This window comes from Prionailurus bengalensis, chromosome D4 (assembly GCF_016509475.1).
Source record: "Prionailurus bengalensis isolate Pbe53 chromosome D4, Fcat_Pben_1.1_paternal_pri, whole genome shotgun sequence".
NCBI classification, from domain to species: Eukaryota; Metazoa; Chordata; class Mammalia; order Carnivora; family Felidae; genus Prionailurus; species Prionailurus bengalensis.
Window position 1 is genome coordinate 62,678,014 of NC_057359.1, and position 23,367 is coordinate 62,701,380.

The 23,367-nt window shown below is 43.7% G+C and overlaps 1 protein-coding gene across 4 annotated transcripts in view; it reads left to right on the plus strand.

Annotated features, from left to right (window-relative positions):
- Nucleotides 1–2,888: 2,888 nt before the first annotated feature.
- Nucleotides 2,889–23,367, plus strand: part of MSANTD3 (Myb/SANT DNA binding domain containing 3) — a 28,506-nt gene continuing 8,027 nt past the window's right edge. The window contains exons 1-2 of one of the 4 annotated variants that reach the window (XM_043566999.1): nucleotides 2,889–3,078; nucleotides 18,027–18,477. In XM_043566999.1, coding sequence (XP_043422934.1) covers nucleotides 18,060–18,477 — 418 coding nt within the window. In that variant the 5' untranslated portion in view covers nucleotides 2,889–3,078; nucleotides 18,027–18,059. Of the gene's footprint in view, nucleotides 3,607–9,346; nucleotides 9,435–18,026; nucleotides 18,478–23,367 lie in introns of those variants that run through there. The other 3 variants (XM_043566997.1, XM_043566998.1, XM_043567000.1) reach the window with 3 other exon arrangements.

Here is a 23,367-nt window from a genome sequence, read left to right on the forward strand (position 1 = left end):
CTATTTTTCTCCTGTAAGGAAACTTGTGTAGAAACCAACTCCTATGTCGACTGCTTGGTGAGACTGGACCTGAGTGTAGAGGAGACCATTTGCAGAGTTGTTCTCCACATGCTATCAGAGCGCAGTCCATCGTGTGCCTCCAGCATGGGGATGGACCATCTGAGGCAAGCCCCATGCTCTTGGGGAAGAGATGAGTCACCTGGATGTGTTCTTTCTGTAGGACTTCCTTTTACTAGATATGTGGACCTTACCCTTCTGTTAATATTTTCTACAGAGAAGTTATAACAGCTGTATTATTATTATTAAAAATTTTTTAATGTTTATTTTTGAGAGAGAGAGAGAGAGCACGAGCGAGCAGGGGAGGGGCAGAGAGAGAGAGAGGGAGTCACAGAATCCAAAGCAGGCTCCAGGCTCTGCACTGTCAGCACAGAGCCCCATGTGGGGCTTGAACTCATGAACCGAAGTCTGACACTTAACAGACTGAGCCACCCAGGCACCCCAATAACAGCTTTATTATTAATAATGAAATAACAGCTAACATTGATTAAGTATTTTCTATGAAACTTGCATTGTGCTAAGCCCTTTAGAGGCAGATAACAGTACTGAGTCATCAAACAATCTTGTTAAGTGGGCATTGCTACTCTACTTTCCAGAGAAGTTTCAGACAGATTAAAGAAGTTTGTTCAAGGGAAAGGAACATGAAGAGAACTCAGTTAGGGACACGGAGAGAACTGGGAGGGCAGTGACCACATTACAGGTCTGAGTAGATTCCCTGGTCATGTTTGTTTTGGAAAGCGTTTGCTCTCTTGATTCGGGGAGGAGACACATGATTAAATATGAGTTTTTCTGGGGCACCTGAGTGGCTCAGTTGGTTAAGTGTCCAACTTCGGCTCAGGTCATGATCTCACGGCTCTGTGCTGACAGCTCGGAGCCTGGAGCCTGCTTCAAATTCTGTGTCTCTGTCTCTCTTTGTCCCTACCCCACTCACGCTCTCTCTCTCTCTCTCTTAAAAATAAACAAACATTCAAAAATATTTTTTAATTTAAATATGAGTTTTCTGTGTTTCCTTAACAGCATTTCAGCATGTGACTCATGTCAATCATCATTACTTTAAATAAACAAAAATAACAATAATGATACTGGTCATTTACTGAAGTCAAGTAGGTTAATCTACCCTGCCAAGTTAGGTATTATTATTCCTACCTTAGAAATGAGAAAACTGAGATTCAAGGAGTTTAACTTAGTTCACAAAGATATAGGCAGTAAAGTCAGGATTCAAACCCAGAATCTATCTGTTAAACCCACCGTTTTTCCCATTCTGTGCCATCTGTCGATCACATTTCTAATCCCAATTGACACTCTTATTTTCACACCCCAGTTGTTTTCTCTGGACCATATCCCTCTTTAAGAAGGAAATATTCATGGATGTCTAATGTGGCACTGGGGTGGAAAACTATAGTAGAAATGGTATCTTGCCTTGGGTTCCAGGGACGTGATTGTCATAAAGTTTATCAATAGCAACTCCCTCAGGCTGGTCTTAGTTTCCAGGTTCTCTGGAAAATTTCAAAGCCACTTGGATACTAGGAAAATTATTGTTATGATAATAAACAAGCAGTAAAACTCTTAAAATATCTTCATTTTTACCGGAGCTTTTGATCCTGGGAAATCCTAGGTATGTATATCTCAAAGAATTGAAAACGGGCACCCAGTCAAATACAATTACAGGCATGTTCGGGGCAGCACTATTCACAAAGGATGGAAATAACAGAAATATCCATCAATGGATGATGTATAAACTAATTGTGGTATACATACAGTGCAATATTATTTGTCCTTAAAAAGGAATGAAGTACTGATAGATACATGCTACAAGATAGATGACCCTAAAAATATCAAGCTAAGTGAAAGAAACCAGACATAAAAGGCCACATATTGTGATTCCATGTATATGAAATGTCCAGAATAGGCAAATCCAGAGAGACAGAAAATAGATTAGTGGTTGCCCAGAGATGGGGGGGGGGGAGTGAGGAGGGAATGGGGAGTCACTGATGGGTAATAAAAATTTTTCAGAACCAGACAGAGATGTTGGTTGCTCAACATTGTAAATGTAATAAATGCCACTGAATTATTCATTTTAAAGTAGTTAATTTTAGGTTATGTGAATTTCACCTTAATTAAAACAAAAAGTTCAACAGCCCTTTCCGCCTTTCTGAGCTTGGAATCTTCTCGACGGATACAGGACATAAGAAACACCTAGCCACCATCCTTGTGGGAGGTGCAATAAAACGTGCCTTGTTGTACACTTCGATCCGTTGTGCATTCATTGATCTGCGCGTGAATTTCCACTTACTCAGCACAAAGTGTCTGACCCAGGTCCTGGGCTCCAGAGGGCACACACAGTCCTTGCCCTAGGAGCGCGCAGCCTAGGGGGAGACACATCCCGCAAATAAAAAAACAAAACAAAACAAAACTCCGTGATGAACCAAGCACACGAGGGCCGGCTGTTTCGAGTAGCAGGGAGTCCCAAAAGAAAAGAGGAAAAGGGGGCCCTTTTCAGACAGAGGACTTGGACGGAGCTAACTCGTGTCCATGGCCGCCAAATCCCTTGTGACAAATGGATTCTTTTGTTGTTCAAGGAGATGAAACACAGTTTCTCGGGGCCTCCAGGAGCCCCTCCGCAGAGGTGGGAAGAGGGAACTCAATCAGCACTGGGATGTCAGCACGGAGGAAGACGGTCGGGTGGGCGGGGGACACCCCGCGCCCCGCCCCGCGCCTCGGGGGAGCCCGGCGGCCGCAGCTCAGGGAGGTGGGGACTGCGCGGGGCCGCGCTCCCGCCCTGCTCCGCGCCGACGGACCCGCAGCCGGCGGCCGGCCCGCGAGGGGGCGGCGGCTCCCGGGCTTTGTGGCCGCGGCGCGCGCGGCGGGGCCTGGCCGGCCGGGGGCGCGCCGCCGCTGCCCGGTGCTCCGGAGCCCGCGGCCCTCCCGGCCGCCCCGCCTGCGAGAGGAGCCGAGGCCGCCCGCGCTCGCGCCTCGCCGGCCCCTCCCCCGGTCGCCTCGGCCGCCGCGCCGCCGCTGCAGGTAGGAGGCTCCCCCGCCGGGCGGGCCGCAGCGGGGCGGGGGCGGGGGCGCGGGCCCGGCGTGCGGGGGCCGCGGGCCGGCATGGCGGGTTTCCGGGCCGAGCCACCGCGACCCCAGCCCCGCAGGCCAGGCGGCCGCTTCCGCGCGCCGCGATTGGGACTCGGTGAGTGGGGCCGGCCTGCGGCGTACAAAGCCCCAGGGCGCGGACCTCGGGGTGATTCGGCGGCGCACCCGGGGTGGGGGTGGGAGGACTCTGGTTTCCCCGGGCCGGGGGAGCAGCTAGGGAGGAGTCCAGGCGACCGCAGTGCCGCGGTCTTCGCATCCCAGGGTCCCTGCTCTTTGCCAGACACTGTGCTCAGCGCTTTTCCATACTTGTCTCCTTTAAGGCCCCCCGGTGCCCCGTCCGAGGGTATAATGGGAGGGGTCCCTCAGTCAGAGGCCGAGGGCCGAGCATCATCATATCGGTGCCCGCCTGACCTTGGGAAAGCTTCTTTACTCCGAGCCTGGGCTGCTGCTACTGTGAATGGGGTAAGGAGGAGGGGGTGCTGGGGTTTGGGGAATGCGTGATATAATACCCACCCCCTGGTACTATTGTGAGAGATAGTGTACATAAATGATCATAGCCAAATTTTGAGTACTTTTTGTGTACTAGGCCCCAGGTACTAAACAGTTGGTATGAGTTATCTAAATCATCACACCAGTGCTATGAGGTAGCTACTGTAAATTGCACGAATAATCTTTATTTAGGAGTAGGAAACCATGAAGAATTTATTTAGCCTACCTCTTCTGATCGGAGAGATTGGTTGTTTCTTAGATGTGGTAACACTTAAGATTACAAACGTTCCTGCAGTACGGGAGAGGGGTTGGATGCAGAGCTCTATTTGTCACACACTTAAAACCAGGTGGAAAAATACAAGAGCCAGTGATGTGGATTTCAGCATGTCAGATGAGAGTTTGTGTTACCAAGGGAATTGTTGAATATGAATTCAAAACCATAGTTCCTAAGTTAAGATTGAGGGCTGTTATGGGAGTTTGGGACCAGGGAGAGAAAGGGGTGGACTGGGGAGGGGGAGAGAGAAGAATTCTGAAGCTCTCGAAGATGTTGAGGAAGGGACCAGAGTTCACTACCCCAGAAGCATTCTGGACCAAGATTCCATCCTGCCCTTAGAGACCAGGCATCCTGCTCCCAGGGAGGGGAAAGGGATGCTGGGATGAGATCACAGGTTGTCTTTTCTTACACCCAGGCCACCCCAAAAATATTCAGATGGGTTGAGAGCCAGATGATTGGGCTTCCTAAAATGTCATTGTCCCTTCTTGTGAATCCTGAAATTATTTTCATGTGTTTCAAGAGATTGGGGTACTCACAGATGCTAAAGGTTGATAAGACACTTAAAATACAAAGGTCTGACCGATGTAATGAAGGAGTGTGTTTTGAACACAGTTCACTTGGGGTTCAGTTTGAAATGGGGAGAACTTGAAGGTTTTGGACCCTGAAGACTGGAGAGAAAGGCACGAAGGCCTAGTGACTGTACCCCAGGGAAAGGGACTGGCAGGGGGAGCCCAGGACCTCACAACACCATCTGCAGAATACCTATGCAGCCTGCTCAGTTCTCACCTACCCCTACTGAGAAGGTGCCCTTTCCTCTCCTGAATTGTGGCTGTTTCTTAGTTGAGTGTTGTGGAAGGTCTGGGCTGGACCTGAATGAGTAGGAAAGACTTCTTGGAGAAGGGTTTTTTTTAAACCAGACCTTGAAGGAGTGGATATTTGAGTAGATACTGATGGTGAAGGTAGGGAGCAGTGTGCTAATGGAAAGAGCAGTTGCTTTGGAGAGATAGTTTGGGGTTCAAATCCTGGCTCTGCCATTTCTCAGCCATGTAATTTTTTTTTATGAGGATAAAACAATGTTTTTTCAAATGCCTGGTAGGGAGCTCACCCAACACTAGTACCCTCTTCCCTGTCCATGGTGACATTCATTCAACAAATGTCTGCTGAGTACCAGTTGTCTGCTGAGTCATATGCTTCCTGCTGGGGATACAGAGATGAGTCAGAAATTATGTATTCCCTTATGAATTTCTCAGTCCAGTGAGGGAGATGGACACAAAGAGCAAATTACAAAAAAATATGGGAAGTGCTACAGTATAGTCATATACAACTGGCAGTGAGCTCACAGAGGAGTAACTAATTCATTTTGGATAGAAAACTCAGGGTCAAATTATCTCTAACAAGGGGAGTATGAGACATTATGATAGAAGTTTTGAATGCTACACCACTCCCTAGCTTCTGGGTTTTTTTTTTAACCCTTGCCTTATCTTTGTCCTGATATTCTCTCCCTTAAAAAAAAAAAAAAATATATATATATATACACACACACACACACACACACAAATATATAAATATATACACATACATATTTGCAGTGTGTGCATGGTTTGTCAGCCACCTCAAACTCCTTTTAAAAGGAAACTGTTGTAAATTAACATGACAGCCTGGACTTTAGTTGAAGAAGATGTCATAAAAATGCCATGAGAGCTGAATCTTGAGGGATGAAAATTAGCCCTTGGTGGGGCACCTGCTGGCTCAGTTGGTAGAGCATCTGACTCTTGATCTCAGGGTTGTGGGTTCGAATTCCATGTTGGGTGTAGAGATTACTTAAAATCTTTAAAAAAGAAAAGGGAAGAAAGAAAATGAACTCTTGGTGGACCTTGGATTCCAGCCAGAGGGAGCCCCATGTACAGAGTCATGAGAATACAGCATATTCAAGGGCATGAAGGTGAGTTTGGTCTGCTGGGTTGAAAAATATAGGGAAAGAGGGGTGGGGTGGAGGGGGTACTGTAATCGGGGCCAGATCTGAAAAGGCCTCGAATGCTATATGTGGAGTTTGGACTTGATCACTGAGGAGTGAGGGAGATGTAAGAGGTTTACGTGCAGGAGTTATGGCATGATCACTGAGTTTTAGGAAGAGCCCTCTGGCAGCTGTGTGGAAGAGGGGCTGGAAGGTGGGAGATGATTTTGAGAACTGGGGCCTGACCTCAGGAATATAAGGCAATAAGGATGAGAGAGGAGATAATAAACATTAAGGTAAAATGTACACTAGGTCTTAGTGATTGGTTACCTGTGATGGAAGAACATGCTGAGTTTTCTGCTTTGACCCAAGTTAATGTGGCTGAAATCATCGGCGATCAGGAGGTTTAGGAGTAGGGGAATAGTTCATTGCTTTTTGTGCACGGAGAATTGGAGCTTTCTGAGGTGCCCACAATGGACAGCTAGACAGAGGTAGCTGGTGGACAAGTGGAGACGTGTGTGGTGCTGAGGGGAGAGAATGGAGCTGGGGAGAGAGGATCTCCCTGACACCCTTACTTTCTTTTGAACAAACACTGAGAATCTGCGGTATGCTAAAAATACAAATAAAACGTAGTTCCAAGCCTCAAGAGTTCACCCTCAGATATTGGTGACCCTTGAGAACATGGATAGATCATAGTACTGAGTAATTCTGAGTGCTGCAGAGGGGTAAATACTTGGGATCCCTGTCCCAGAGATCTGAGAGCCCCTGGTTGTTTTGAAGTAGTGGGGGGAGAGGAGCGAGTACCCACAGGCAAGAAGTGGGCTGGAATGGGAACTTACTGTATTATAAAAGCGCTTTGTGTAGATGATACTTTAAAAATGATTCGCGGGGAATTTCAGGGAGCTTGGGGTTGGGGTGGGGAGACGGTTTAGGTTGGAGCTGTGAGGGAGGGAAGGTACGGGTAGGGACTTTTAGGAACCTTCATCTGGTCTGTAGAGGAAAGTGTGAGGGTGGAAAGACAGGAGGTGTAAGTTCATGCCTTAAACACAAGGCTGGTTCTGGTCACAGTCACACTCAGACACAGATGGTAAAAATAAACACTTCCAAGTTACATGGCCGCCTGGGGTGGGTAGTGAAGGGAAGACGAGGGGGAGCATTAGAGGAAGCAAGTTCATGGCAGCGTATAAGACTGCAAAGCCCTCTGAAGGAAGGAGGCGGAGAGGGCCCAGGTGAGTGGCCATCTGGGGTGGTCAGGTCTGGACTTGTGAGAGCAGGTATACGGGGAGGTGGGCACAGGCACCGTAAGGTCTGATCACTCCTACCTCTGGATAGAATGAAATCATGAAGCCATCACCGTCATAGTGCAGCTCTTAGAAATTTGGCATATAGTACAATAGCATTTACAGGGAGAAGCAAGGAAGTAATTTCTATTATAAATCCTCTATAAAAGGACAAATTTTAGGTAGTAGAACAATTAGATATAATTAGTAAAAAAAATGCAAATAGCGAGCAGGTTAGTTTCAACATATATCCCACAAATATTTATCAATATTTATCAATATTTGGCGCCTTCTGTGCGCCAGCTACATTCTAGTTGCTGGGGCTACTGTAGTGACGAGGTCCAATCACCTGTTTCACCTGGAACTACTTAACATCTAGGTTAAACCTGTGTACGGGCCTTCACTGGCCCGTGTTCATAAAGTGCTGAAATCGCTTTACTCTGTTGTTTCAGTGTTCTCTTTCATTGGCCAGTAGCACCACCAGCTTCATAAATAACCAGAAGATACCGTTGATGTGTATTTGGCAGAGAACTGTGGAAATTAGGTTGCAGAAAACCCATCATAGCCTCAGAGTTACTACAGACTGCCAGGACTGGATGGGGCTTTAGAGAACACCCACTTTAGCTTCATAATTTCGAGATGAGGAATTGACAAGGAGGGAAGTGGACTTGTCCTAATTGTCACAAATTTAATGTCAGAGCTGAGAGCAGTTTCCTTCAAGTTCCCGGATAGGATGGATAGAGGGGAAGGCTTGAGGGCACCTCACAAAAGGACATCTTGACCATGAGAGGGTCCCAAAGAGGAGATGTTGGGGGAGGGGTTGAAAACAAATGAGGAAGCTTCGCTTCTAGTCTCCTCTGTTGCTAGAATCCCAGGAAGCCCCCTATTTTGCTATGAGCCCCAGTTTCCTCATCTGTAAAATGAGAGGATTGGACTTAGTTTTAACATGTCAGGATCAGTGTCGTGGGGATGCCGAGTGAAGACACTGAGGCAACAGACCAGGTTAGGAAATAGCCTGTCATCCGTATTCTTCAGAGCCAAATAATCACGCATAACGTGTTGCCAAGCCTCTCTTAAGGGAATGGGTGCCACATCTGCCTCCCCTCCGCTTACCCACACATCTGTATGCGTTCCTTCAGTCTCTCCCAAGTCGTGGCCCTCCTTTGCTCCAATGCTAACTCTAATTCCAGTCTATTCTAGTAGGAATTAAGGTTCTTAATCTAGATCCCCCCCAGTCCTGGAGTAGGGTCCCTAGGCACATCTCTGTCATTGTGCTTATCACTGTCACCAGCCTGCCCCACACAATAAGCTGTACTATGTTGGGTCTTCATTGAAATATGTATGACCTCCTCGATCCTAAACAATACCTCTCTTTCTGGTGCCTGCACAGAGTGGGGGTTCCTGTACCCCTGTTGCTTCTGCTTCCTCTTGATCCCCCCACCCTCGTGCAGACACACACACATGCCCTGGTAATTTCTCACTTTGAAACAGTCTCTGGTGTGCACCTTCTCCTTCCCGTTAACATGGTCACCACTCAGAGTCTAGGCCCTTATCAATTATTTATCTGAATGATCTCCTTCAACTCTCTGTGTTCATATCCTCTACATTCTTAAAGATCTAGCTCCAAAGTCCTCTTGTTCATGAAGAATGCAAATTAACCTCTTCCCTTCTCTGACTGCCCAAGGTGCTTTGTCCTCTTCTGTGGTGTCTGTGTCATTGTGCTTGCCTGTTACCAGTTTAGGCATGCCAGCGTTCTTTCCAGGCTGTAGGCTTCAGCTTGTTTTTGTGTCTCCTGCATGCTCTAGGACAGTACATAGCCTTTGGCAGGAATTCATTACATTTGTTGAATTGTGTGTCTGTGCAATAAAAGAGCCAATAAGTATTCGAGTATATCTTGTATATAGACCACTATTCTATTTTTGGAAGCAGCTTAATATGAGTGGAGGGGTGGGAGAAACTAAAATTTATTGCAGCTTTAGTCGGTGTTTCTTCTTTATACCCATTGAAGGGTAGCTGAGGAAGTGAGACAGTGTAGGGGTTTAGCCTCAGTTTACAGTGAAACACTGGAGATTAATTGACTTGGCCAGAGCCACACAGCTAAGTGAGTGCTCAAGTCAGGATTTGAGCCCAGGTTTTCTGCATTCAATGTCTTGGTTCATGTCACTTCACGAGCAATAACTCATTAAGGTTTAAAAGGTCCTGACATCTCTCCCAGGTCTCAGCTCTACACAGATCTTCAGCCACGGTTCCTATTCTGAGTACTGACTTCAAAGAACTCCCTTTTCCATGAAAGGTAATACTAAAATCTGGCCAAATTTCTCTCGTCTTGGCTCAAATTTTAGGACTTAGATTGACCCTTGGTGGACTTAAAATATCATTAGATGGTGTGTTAGTTTGGACTGTCATAATGAAAATACCACAGGCTAGGTGGCTTAAATATCAGAAATGTATTTCTCATAGTTCTGGAGGCTGGGAAGTCCAAGATTAAGGTGCCAGCAAAGTAAGTTTCATTCTGAGTGAACCTTCTTCTCTAGGCTTGTAGGCTGCTGCCATCGCTCTGTGTGCTCACGTGACCTCTTTGTGAGCCCCTGAGAAGACAGGGAGAAAGGGGACAGGGAAGGAAGGAGAGACAAAGGCAAAGGGAAAGAGAATGTTGATGTCTCTTGTAAGGACACTAAATCCCCTTGAACCAGGGCCCCCCGTTTATCACCTTATTTAACCTTAATTACTTCCTTAAAGGCCCAATCTCTAAATACAGTCACTGTGGGAGTTAGAGCTTCACCACATGAATTTGGGGGCTACAAACATTCAATCCATAACAGATGGATTTTTGTTTTAAAGTGATATTAAATGTACTTATTATAATCTTCTGGTGGTTTAGTCAATGGTAGTGTTTGGAGAATTGTGCTGTATTCTCTGTTTTTTTTGGTTTTTTTTTTTTTAGTTTTTGTTTTTTTGGTATTGGATTCATGCTCTTATTTAGTCCTGTCTATGAGTCTTTGCCTGGCCCAAGGGCAACTTTCATTGCATTTGGATTTTGCTATTTTTTTGACCATTTTTACTTGAATGCAGCTTTTGATGTACAGACTATTATGTATGATACTCATTCTGTGCATCATAGGCAGTTTTATGCCTATATCAAAATGTATTCATCCATTAAATGGTTTTTAAGTTTGTTTATTTATTTTGAGAGAGAGAGCACAAGCTTGAGCAGGGAAGGGGCAGAGAGAGGGGGAGAGAAAGATCCCAAGCAGGCTCCACATTGTCAGCGCAGAGCCCAGTGTGGGGCTCAAACCCATGAACCATGAGATCATGACCTGAGCCAAATCAAGAGTTGGATGCTCAACCAACTGAGCCACCGAGGTGCCCCTCGTTCATTAAATGTTTAATGAAGGCCCACTCTGTGAGGGTCACTGGGCTGCTAGTTGAACCACAACCACGCATCAGGACCAGTAGCACTGTTGTCTCCAGAACAGCAGACAGAAAAGATGATCTATATTGAACAGAGTTGGGGGGCAGGGAAGGCCCATCTTTCTCTAATAAAAGCTGATGAAGCAGAGAAGGCTTGTTATATTGTCGTCTATAACTAATTATGGACATTGCTGAGTAGTTTTAAGCTAGAATGTATTTTCTAGCCTTGACGTTTCTATTAACAAGCTTTGCCTGGAGATTTCTTACTTTGGGAAGTTTGTTTACTTAGGACTGTCAGATGCTTAAGCTAAATATTAATGTTCCCCTGGGGCTTAGACAATTTTTAAAGCTCCATATCATCTCTTGAGTTCGAGCCCCAATCGGGCTCTGTGCTGACAGCTCAGAGCCTGGAGCCTGCTTTGTTCTCTCTCTCTCTCTCTCTCTCTCTCTCTCTCTTCCCCTCCTCTGCTTACGCTCTGTCTCTGTCTTTCTCAAAAATAAATAAACATTTTAAAAAAAATTTAAAAAAGCAAGCTCCATATCATCTCTACAGTTACGTTTCAAACATACGTTCCCATCAGATCAACAGCAGAAATTATTTCAGAGCTCTGGTTAGAGAACCGTACACCAGGGCGGGGTGGCTGTGGGCCCTAGGTCTGAGACATAGAGGTAGAGGTGATGGGAGGGAGGGGAAGAGGCCCCAAAAGGAGATGGACAGAGGCGGGAACATCTCCTGAGTAGCTTTACCCTAAGACCTTTCCCTGCTAACAGATTGCTAATTGACATGTAATTCGAGCAGGGACACAAGCAGTCACTAGGTCTGAAGAGGAGAGCTAAGCAGGGTGGAGTGCAGAATCCTGGTTCTGCCACTTACTCTTTGTGTGGCCACAGGCAAGTTACTGAGCCTCACTTTTCTGATCTGGGAAATGGAAGTGGTTACTGGGAATAAAGAGCCTCCTTCATGAAGCTATTGGGAATCCATAGGGGACCTTTGGGGTACACCATCTCATACCAGAATCCTTTACAGCCCTGCAGAATGCAACCACATGGCCCAGGGAGGCCTGCTGTTCTACAAAATTAAGCAAAGTAAATTGGTAACTCTGGATTTACTTAGCTAGTGATTAAATAACAGTTTAGTTAATAGGCTATTAATGGTCCCCAGGTGTTGGTAATTCTGAGTTTGCTTTTGAGAGCAGTTGTATAATTTCTTCTGGTACTTTAATAAAGTCTTTTTTTTTTTTTTAACAGAAAATACTGTAGTGTAACAAATGGTAGTCTCAGGGACTATTTTTGGGAGGATTAAATGATAGAGTGCATATTAAGCACTTAGTATAGTGTCTAACCCATAGTAAGGACTCAATAATGGTTATCTGCCACTGTTATTGTAGTTATTAGAGACTCAAGTGGTCACACACATCAGTAGACTTCCCACAAACGCACCACCACCTGGTGGTACCTTACGGTACTGCATACATTGCAAGGTGGAATCTAATTGCTTGAAATTAATTCTATGGGGTTTCAGTTCCACCAACTACCTCAGAGACTTTGTTTAGAGTGTGGCTTATTTGCCTAAGAGCAGGAATTCATATTTCATTAAACAGTGAAGCGACATTTTGCACCTCCACAGCTGGGATAGAATAAAAAAAATGTTAACAGCAAGAGTAAATGGAGTGGGGAAACAGAAGTGCTCATGTGCTATTAGTAGGAATGTAAATTGGTACACCATTGCTGGAGGACAGCTGGTGATGTAACAAAAGTCCTTTTTTTTTTTTAAGTTTATTTATTTTGAGAGAGAGCACGAACAGGGGAGGAGCAGAGAGAGAAGGAGAGAGAGAGGATCCCAAGCAGGCACTGTGCTGCCAGCTGCCAATGCAGAGCCTGATTCAGGGCTCAGGTTCACAAACCATGAGATCATGACCTGAGTGGAAACCAAGAGTCGGATGCTTAATGGACTGCAACTCAGGCGCCCCAATGTAACAAAAGTCTTAAGTGTTTTCATCTTTTGTGGCAGCCATTCCTCTTCTAGGAATTTATCTTGAAGAAATAAAGTTATTTTAAAAATGTTTTCTTAGAAAAAATATAGATACATATAAGTAAGATAGCATTACCTATGTTAGAAAAAAATAGGGAACAATCTCTTTTTTCATTTGTGAATCAGACTTCTTAATCCTTAGAGCAATGATTCTTTTTTTTTTTTTAATTTTTTTAACATTTATTTATTTTTTGAGAGACAGAGAGAGACAGCGCGCGAGCGGGGAGGGGCAGAGAGAGAGGGAGACACAGAATCTGAAGCAGGCTCCAGGCTCTTGAGCTGTCAGCACAGAGCCCGACGTGGGGCTCAAACTCATGAACCGCGAGATCATGACCTGACCTGAAGTCGGTCTCCCAACCGACAGAGCCACCGAGGCGCCCCAAGAGCAATGATTCTTTTTTTTTTTTAATTTTTTTAAGTTAATTTATTTTTGACAGAGACAGAGTGCGAGCACAAGCTGGGGAGGTGCAGAGAGAGAGAGAGGGAGACACAGAATCGGAAGCAGGCTCCAAGCTGTCAGCACAGAGCCCGATGCAGGGCTCGAACTCATGAACCGTGAGATCATGACCTGGGCCGAAGTCGGACACTTAACCGACTGAGCCACCCAGGCGCCCAAGAGCAATGATTCTTAAAAAGAGTGGGAGTGTGGGGGCACCTGAGTGGCTCAGTTGGTTGAGTGTCCAATTTCGGCTCAGTTCGTGATTTCTCCATTTGTGAGTTCCAGCTCCGTATCGGGCTCTGTGCTGACAGCTAGAGCCTGGAGCCTGCCTTGGATTCTGTGTCTCCCTCTATCTCTCTGTCCCTTCCTGCTCATGCTGTCTCTCTCTCTTTCTCTCAAAAATAAATAAACATTAAAAAAATTAAAATAAAAAAAGTGGGAGTGTGACGGAAGGTAGGCATATTGACATCTGGTGCAGAAAAGCTGGGATGGGGGGGAATTGGAGTCTGCTCTAGGAGCTGTGCAGTTTAAGAACATTCAGTATACCTATTAATTTTATAATAAAAACTACATAAAGTTGGATATAGGTATCTTGGCAGTTAGAGATACTACAGAAGAGTTATATTGTAGCAGGTGTGTATTAATAAATTTCCGTTTGGGGAATGTTGGTTAATAGGGAATAGGAATATTGATGTAGGCAAAAAGTTTTGGACCTTTGGGGAGGAAGGGGACTGGTTATTATAGGGACATTAGAACAACACGATTTTCAAAAAAAAATTTTAATGTTTATTTTCTGAGAGAGACAGAACATGAGTGGGGGAGGGGCAGACAGAGTGGGAGACACAGAATCCGAAGCAGGCTCCAGGCTCTGAGCTGTCAGCACAGAGCCCGATGTGGGACTTGAACTCACCAACTGTAAGATCATGACCCAAACCGAAGCTGGATGCTTAACTGACTGAGCCACCCAGGCGCCCTGAACGACATCATTAAAATACAGGCCTGGGAAGTTAAGGGTTCAGTGATACATCCCCAAAGATACATTTCTCCTTGTTTAGCTTTGTCCAAGACCTGAGGGTCAAAGCACTTTGACACGTATCTGAATCTCTTGATCTGTGATACTGATATGCCCACAGTGAATGTGAGGCAGGGTATCTGGTATGTGGAGATGCCAGTCACACTAGTCCTTCATTCTAATCTTACCTTTTGGGATGAGGTGGTGCATAGTGAGAGACCCTGATCAGGTTCTATTGCCTTCATGTAAAGCCCATGCTCCTTGGCCTCAATCTTAAGGCTCTCTGATATGGCAGGATCTCCTCCAGCCTCAGGTCTAAGATTTCAGCTCTTCACAACTCTCTTAGTAACCTCTCCCCAGGCATAGTATGTGAATTGCTAGCTTGTAATAATGTGATTTTAAATTAGTATACCATGTATTTAAAAGTCACTGCCTTTGTTCCTTAACTTTAAAAAAATTTTTTTTTAAGTTTATTTTGAGAGGGGTGCCTGGGTGGCTCAGTTGGTTAAGCATCCAACCTCGGCTCAGGTCATGATCTTGCCTTTGTGAGTTTGAGCCCCACGTTGGGCTCTGTGCTAACAGCTTAGAGCCTGGAGCCTGCTTCAGATCCTGTGTTTCCCTCACTCTCTGCCTCTCCCATGCTTGTGCTCTGTCTCTCAAAAATGAATAAATGTTTAGAATTTTTTTTTAAGTTTATTTTGAGAGGGAGAGAGAGAGAGAGCATGAGCAGGAGAGGGAGAAAGAGAGAGAGAGAGAGGGAGAGAATCCCAAGTAGGCTCCATGCTGTCAGTGCAGGGCCCTATGTGGGGCTTGAACTCATGAACCATGAGATCATGACCTAAGCTGAAACCAAGAGTCAGACGCTTAACCACCCAGGCACATCCCCCTAACTTTTTATTGTGGAACTTTTCAAACATACACAGATATAATAATTTAATGAATATTTGTGTACCCATCGTCCTTGTTGATGTTCAGATATTCCATTTTTTGGCTAGTGGGACTCTTTTCAAGTGATTCCTAATTCTTTTGATTTGAGTCGATCAGTTTTAAATGGACTACATCATCAGAATCTTGATGCTTACCTGTTATTCTGAAAAAATCAGAGGCTTGGAAAATAAAAGGACTGAGGTGTCTTGGCTCTTTCCACAAAGGGAAATATGCAATGCTCAATTGCTGTATTCAGTGTTACTTAGGAACATTCTTCCCATAATGTATTTGAGAGATTAAGTTTGTAGGAAGCTTAAGTGGAAAAAGTGTGGGGTCACAAAACACACATAGGTTGAGGGGAATAAGACATTTACTAAGCACCTTTCGTTTGAAAGATCCTGGCTCAGTAATGGGGAGGATGGTAAGATGACCTAAGGTAATCATGGTTGTTGAGAAATTTGGAATCGTCCAACGTGAGAGTCCAAGAGATAGTTGTGAAATGACACAAACAATACCAGACTATTTAAACACACCTTACCGGGGATTGAGGATGCGGTGGGAGAAATGGGAAGATAATAGACAAAGGGTACAAAGTTGCAGTTATGTAGGATGAATAAGTCTATGACAAAAGTTACTAATACTGTATTGAATACTGGAGATACGTGAGAGAGTAGATTCCAGGGCTCTTGGCATACACACAAAAATGGTAGCTATTTTGGGGCACCTGGGCTGGTTCAGTTGTAGAACATGTGACTTTTGATGTCAGGGTTGTTAATGTCAAACCCCATGTTGGGTGTAGGGATTACTTAAAAAATAAAATTTTGGTGCACCTGGGTGGCTCAGTTAAGTATCCAACTCCTGACTTTGGCTCAGGTCATGATCTCAGGGTTGTGTGATCAAGCCCTGTGTCATGCTCTGCACTGGTTGTGATTCTCTCTCTCCCTCTCTCTCTTTTCCCCTCTCCCCCACTCACTTGCTCTCTTCTCTCCTTCAAAATAAATAAACACTTAAAAATAAATAAATATATAATACATAAGATCTTAAGGTAACCATGTGAGATATGTTAATTAGCTTGTAATTATTTCATTATGTATATGGCTGTCAAATAAAATTCATGTATGTTAAATATCTATTTTTTAACTAAACTTAAAAAGGTATGTAGACTTATTCTTAAAAGATAATGGAGAAAATGTATATTTCAAAAATTATAAATAATATATAATTGTAACTAATTGTAATATGGAACAAAGACTTTATTTTATTTTATTTTTTCAACGTTTATTTTTGGGGGGGGGGACAGAGAGAGACAGAGCATGAACGGGGGAGGGGCAGAGAGAGGGAGACACAGAATCGGAAACAGGCTCCAGGCTCTGAGCCATCAGCCCAGAGCCTGACGCGGGGCTCGAACTCACGGACCGCGAGATTGTGACCTGGCTGAAGTCGGACACTTAACCGACTGCGCCACCCAGGCACCCCTGGAACAAAGACTTTAAAGGAATATGCATAATAAAATGGATATTTGGTGTGTTCAAAAAAAAAAAAAAAGATACCAGATTATTAGGACAGTCCAGGTTCTTGACCTCCCAAGGTACCATCTTTGTGATCTTGGGCAGTCCAGTTCACTCGCCCTTAGTTCCTTCACTTGAAAAGAGTGGTAGGGGCCCCTGAGTGGCTTAGTCAATTAAGTGTCTGACTTTGGGGGCACCTGGGTGGCTCAGTCATTTGGGCATCTGATTTCAGCTGAGGTCATAATCCCGCAGTTCGTGAGTTTGAGCCCCATGTCGGGCTCTGTGCTGACAGTTCAGAGCCTGGAGCTTGCTTCAGATTCTGTCTCCCTCTCTCTCTGCCTCTCCCCCAGTCATGCTCTGTCTCTCTCTTTCTCTCTCAAAAATAAATAAACCTTAAAAAAAATTAAAAAGGGGTGCCTGGGTGGCTCAGTCGGTTAAGCATCCGACTTTGGCTCAGGTCATGATCTCACAGTTTGTGAATTTGAGCCCTGCATCGGGCTCTGTGCTGACAGCTCAGAGCCTGGAGCCTGCTTAGGATTCTGTGTCTCCCTCTTTCTCTGCTCCTCCCCCACTCATGCTCTGTCTCTCTCTCTCTCTCTCCTTCAAAAATAAATAAAAACATTTTTAAAAATTTAAAAAAACTAAAAAAAAAAGTGTCTGAGTTTGGTTCAGGTCAGGCGGCTCACGGTTCGTGAGTTCAAACCCCACATTCAGGCTCTCTGCTGTCAGCACAGAGTATGCTTTGGATCCTCTGTCTCCCTCTCTCTCTGCCCCTCCCCTGCTCACTCACTCTCTGTCTCTGTCTCTCTCTCCCTCAAAAATAAATAACCATTAAAAAATTTTTAAAAAAAGGAAAGAAAAGAAGGGTACTGGCCCTTTCACCTCTGAAATTATGTGAATTATTTACATAGGACTGTATACTTAAAAGTGGCCTCAGACCTTAGGGATCATAGACTCCAAGCCCTCATTTTAAAGGTGAAGAGAAACTGAGGTTCCTATTGGGAGCATGGCCCTATCCAAGGTCACAGATGGAAGTGATGGAAATGTCAGTTCTTTTTCAGGTGATCTCCTGATGATTCTGAAATCTCGATGTTTATATTATCCATTCTATTTGGTTACTCGGTGGCATTTCTTGTTTTCAGCTGTGACAAAACTTTGAGAAAGCTGTTTAGTTGAAAAGCTGCCTAACATGAATTTGGGGAATGATCAGTTCCCTGATATTGAGCAGAAATGAATGAACAAATTAAGAGTTCTGCCTAGATGTTCAAGCTTTCTTTTCTTTTTTCTTTTTTTCTTTTTTTGCCGTGGCATACAAGATAGTCACAAAATGGCCCAAGAACTACAACAAAGGACCTACTTGAAAATCTTCTTTGAAGTAAAACCCCACTCCTAGTGAACTTCTGAATGTTTTCCTGAGAATATCATAATTCAATACTAATGGGAAAGAAAGTACTGTATTTCAGGCAAGGGAATCAAGTCAGGGATTAAGATTATGTGATTTGCTGACATTTTTATTGCTGGGGTTAGTAATTATTGTTTTGAACTTCCTTTTACAGGATAGCTAGCAGCCAGGAGAAATATAGTGGAAAATGCAAAACAACGAAATTATAAAACCTGCCAAATACTTTTCGGAATTGGAAAAGAGCATCCTGCTTGCTTTGGTAGAAAAGTACAAATATGTGCTGGAATGTAAGAAAAGCGACGCGCGAACTATTGCCCTCAAGCAGCGTACCTGGCAGGCGCTTGCCCATGAATACAACTCTCAGCCAAGTGTGTCACTGCGGGATTTCAAACAGCTAAAGAAGTGCTGGGAGAACATCAAGGCTCGGACCAAAAAGATTATGGCCCATGAGAGGAGAGAGAAGGTGAAACGGAGTGTCAGCCCTCTTCTGAGCACCCACGTCCTAGGGAAGGAGAAGATTGCCAACATGCTGCCAGAGCAGCTCTACTTCCTGCAGAGCCCCCCGGAAGAGGAGCCTGAATACCACCCCGACAGCGCAGCCCAAGGTACTGGTTCTTGAGGCCGGCGTGCGTGTCCTCCCTGGGTACCTGCTGGACTTGGTGATTTTAAAATCTTTAATTTTGAGGCAGTTTAGTAAAGAGAAACTTTCACGTCAAACTTGATTTTCCCAAGTCAAAACCTCCAGATTATATGGAACATTCTAGTCCTGTAGCACATAAAAAACAAAAGGATTTGTTAATATCCTTGTTCTCGCTCTCTCTCTGAGATCTCTCATCTTTATTCTGAAGAATAAGGAAAAATAAGAGGCTCTAGTCGTATAGTTATGAATGAAGGACCCCTGTTGCTTATCTCAGCCTATGTCATGTATATTAAAGGGAATTTCTTTGAGAATATGTATTTATTCACTCAATCTTATTTTTTGTGAAAATGATTTTTTTTTTTAATTTTTTTTTTTTTTTCAACGTTTATTTATTTTTGGGACAGAGACAGAGCATGAGCGGGGGAGGGGCAGAGAGAGAGGGAGACACAGAATCGGAAACAGGCTCCAGGCTCTGAGCCATCAGCCCAGAGCCCGACGCGGGGCTCGAACTCCGGGACCGCGAGATCGTGACCTGGCTGAAGTCGGACGCTTAACCGACTGCGCCACCCAGGCGCCCCTGTGAAAATGATTTTTTTAGGACCTATTAGGTGCAGAGCACTGCATTAAGTCACTCAGAGACCACATTAAAATAAGTGAACTATTTCAGACTTAAGAATTAAGTAGAAAACAGTATAGCAAATACCTATTTAACATTCATCTGGGTTAAAAACCAGCCTTCCTACCCATTATAGTATTGTGATGCACAGTTTTGGTTTGTGGTACTCCAGCTAACTTGAGAAATTCTGGGAAAAATTCATTTTAGCTTTTTTCATCTTAGATTTAATATACTTTCATTGAAAAAGAAAAATAGGTTATACGTAATTCTTAGGGAAGGAAAAGACTGTCATGGAATCGAGGATATTATGATAGTGTGTCATAGCTTGGAAAGGCTATTGAAATGACTCAGCAAGGGGAGGGTGGGAATGCATATAGATAAATTGCCAATAATTCTTGCCTCCTTTAAGATTGAAACGGCCAATTTATATAAAGATTCATTGCAGTTTGCAGAAGGCACATCTTGAAGCAGAGGAATATTCCTGGTGAGGCCAGAGGGCTGCTCCAAGGACCCAGCAAGCACTTGTCTAGGAAAGCTGTGATCCTTGGCTTGCAGGATGAGAAATTCACTTATTAGCATCCCCAGAGTAGATTGAGCTCTGAGGCAGTGGTTAATTAAAAGTCACAAGAAACTATCTGAAACCAAGAACGTTATCCATGTGGAGTGAAAAAGATAATAACCAAGTGAATTGAATACATGTTTTTGATTAGCACGTTTTTTCGCCCTGTAGGCAAATCATCCTGGCAAGCTGCATTGTGATCAAAAGTTTGCTGATCATTTACCAAGATTAAGTCCAGGGAACCAGTTAGATGACCATAGTGTCATGAACCTCACGTACTGTTTTCCAGTGTAGAAACCTTATGTGAGTTTTGATTCTTGAGTTCCCAAGCTGGGTATCTCCCAGCAGACAGCGTTTATATGGACACGGCCAATTCTCTCTTTCCTCCCTTCCATGTTACTTCTGTGGTGGATGGGGCCATGTTACTTCTGTGGTGGATGGGGCCCACTGCTAACTGACAGTGTCCATGCTTTGGAGATATCCCTAGCGTTAGCCAGTTACTCTCCATCTTGTTGGCCTCAGAGCCATTCATTCTCTGCAGGTGTTGAGGGGAGTGGGTGCTGAGGGAGGGAGGCAGGTGAATCAGCAGGGCTGCTTGTCAAATAGCTTCATTCCCTGGGAGATGTTGCCGAGGAAGATGCTGATGTAGACCACTTTCAGTTAACTTTGCAGATCTTTGATCTGGATTACTGGGTATTGATTTCATAGGGTTATTCTAAGGGGACAGTCTTATTTCCCCATTTTCAAATTCTAGAGTAGGATCTAGAAAGTTCACTTCAAAAAACCCTTTCTCTTTCTTTTCAGAGGAACTGATGTAATTCATTTACTCTTAAAACACAACTTCTAAATTTCCAGCAAGAAGGGAATGAATGTGGATTCTCAGTGTCTGTAGTGACATTTCTAGAGACTCACTTGTAAAAGGGATTTATTTTAGAATTCAGTGTTTGTACTTATATGACACAGGAGACTTCTCTTTTTGCTAGTGATTATTAAAGTATAGCCTGTGCTGACTATTCTTGTTTCTGGGCCACACCATGGAGAACCAGGGTGCTTTGTCAATTGGGGAGTGTGTCCAAAGTAATCTGTTAACACTAGTAGTTAAGGTGCTAGAACTCTCTTTATACATTAAAACAGCCTTGAGGTTACCTTACTCATTTTTTATTTCAAATTACTTTCAAGAAAAAAGAAGAAAGCTATAATTGTCAGTCATCCCTTCAGGGTCTTGGGGGAATAAGTTGAAAACTTGCTGTAGGGTATGGCTTTCATTTTGTTGTATTTCATTTGACATGTGGACTCTGTGGTGTGTGTGTGTGTGTGTTAGTTTAGTTAGTGTCTCTAACCCTGGGCTGTCCAATACAGTAGTCACAAGCCACAGGAGGCTCTTTAGCACTTGAAACATAGGTAGACTGAATTGAGATATGCTCTAACTATTCACACTGAAATAGAAATGCTGTTTTTAAATTTTATTTATTTAACTTAATTTTTTTATTTTTAGAGAGGGAGAGAGAGCACAAGTGGGGAAGAGGGGCAGAGGGAGAGAGAGACAGAGACAGAGACAGAGAGAGAGAATCCCAAGCAGGCTTCATTCTCAGTGTGGAACCTGGCACAGGGCTTGATCCCATGACCCTGGGATCCTAACCTAAGCCAAAATCAAGAGTCGGACACTCAACCAACTGAGCCACCCAAGGCACCCCTCGAGAAGACTTTATACCAAAAAGAGAATGTAAAATATCTTACTAATAATTTATATTTTGATTACATGTCAAATGATAATGCTTTAAATATATTGATAAAAATATGTTATTAAAATAGTTTAATTTTATCTCCTTTTACTTTTTAAAATTTTAAATTACACATGTAGCTAGTATTATATTTCCATTGGACAGTGCTGTTCTAACACCTTACACATTGCCTATTACAGAGTTAGGTGATTAGAGATTTGTGGAAATTCATTGAACAGGATGGAACCTGGCAGGATTCCACTAGAGGCCTCCCTCCAACTATCTCTTGTGCGAGGTGCTTTCAGCTGTGTCATCTTGATCGCCATTCCCTGGATGTTCTTAGCTTTGTCCACAACTTTCTTGAAATCTGCATCTGTATTTGAACACAGTAGTCTTAAGATTTAACACTAAGGAATGTATTTTCTTATACAAAACAAACAAACAGTATTTTCCCCTTCAATACATTCAAACAATTTGTACCCTATAGATTTATAATATGGCTTATTTGGCTGTGACACCTATCTCCCGTTATCTTGCGGGAACAGGTTTGCAGAACAAAGTAAGGGAGCCAACAAAATGTGCTATAGGGGTGGTCAGGGGGGTAGGTTGACTAAACATCAAATACATTTAAGAAAACTAAGCTCTCAAGTACTCAACTATCTTAAGAGAACTTCCACTTAATTTCATATTCTATTATTTACTGTAAAGCTATATAAGCAAATAATGCAAACATGGGTACACAAAGCTATAATTAAATAATGCAAATGTTTATTAATAAATTCCATTATTATTGGGGTGCCTGGGTGGCTCAGTCAGTTAAGCGTCAGACTTTGGCTCAGGTCATGACCTCACGGTTCGTGAGTTACGGCCCTGTGTTGGGCTCTGTGCTGACAGCACAGAGCCCGGAGCCTGCTTTGGATTCTAGGTCTCCCTGTCTCTGTCCCTCCCCCACCCCTGTTCACACTCTGTCTTTCTCTCTCAAAAAGAAACACTAAAAATAAGCAAATAAATTCCACTACTATCACTTTTTAATCCAATCCCCTTCTTTTGGGGATGGGAACTCCAGTACAGAGACTGAGTTACGTATCCAGTCATGGCACATTAACAATCATTGGTCTGTGAAAAGTCCCTATTTTGTGTTCCTTATGTGTTGATTCCCTTGTCATTTGTCACCATTCACCTCATTTATTCTTTTCTTCTGCCCCCTAATCATAACAATGTGCTTGTGCGTTCTCTCACATGTTCTTGAGAGCAGGTGTTGGTGTTTGGTGTACATTTATTTTATTTTATTATTAAAAATTTTTTTAATGTTTTTTTTTTTTGAGAGTATGTGCGTGGGGGAGGGGCAGAGAGAGGGAGACAGAGGATCTGCTGACAGCAGCAAGCCCTACGTGGGGCTCGAACTCACAAACCATGAGATCATGACCTGAGCTGAAGCCAGATGCTCAATCGACTGAGCCACCCAGGGGCTCCTGTGTGCATATATTTTAAATTTACATAGATTGAAAATTGTGCTTTAGATAACATTTCTTTTTTTTTTTTTTTTTTTTTTTTTTTGCTTTTTTCATTTAGAATGTTTTTAAGATCTGTTCCCATAAATTTGTTTCTTTTAGTTGATGCATGACGTTCTGTAGTATGCACTCACTGCATCTTATTAATCCATTTTTCTAGTCAGGTCTATTCCCTTTGTTCTACAGGGGAGAAGAGCTGGGGTTTGGCCTGTGCACAGTTTCCTTTCCATCCATTTATTGCCATAATAGGTATTTTCCTGCTGATATTAAACTTACTCAAATTGCCCAAGTGGAAGAATACCTCCTTGCAGTGTCCTCTGCCCCCAGGAAAGCCCTTAGGCCATCCTATCCATTTTGCGCAAGACTGAGTTGTTTTCTATGTTGGGTGGCTTTGTTTTACCTGGGAGACAGATTACATGGTGTGTGTTTTTAGCAGGTTGCCATTCCC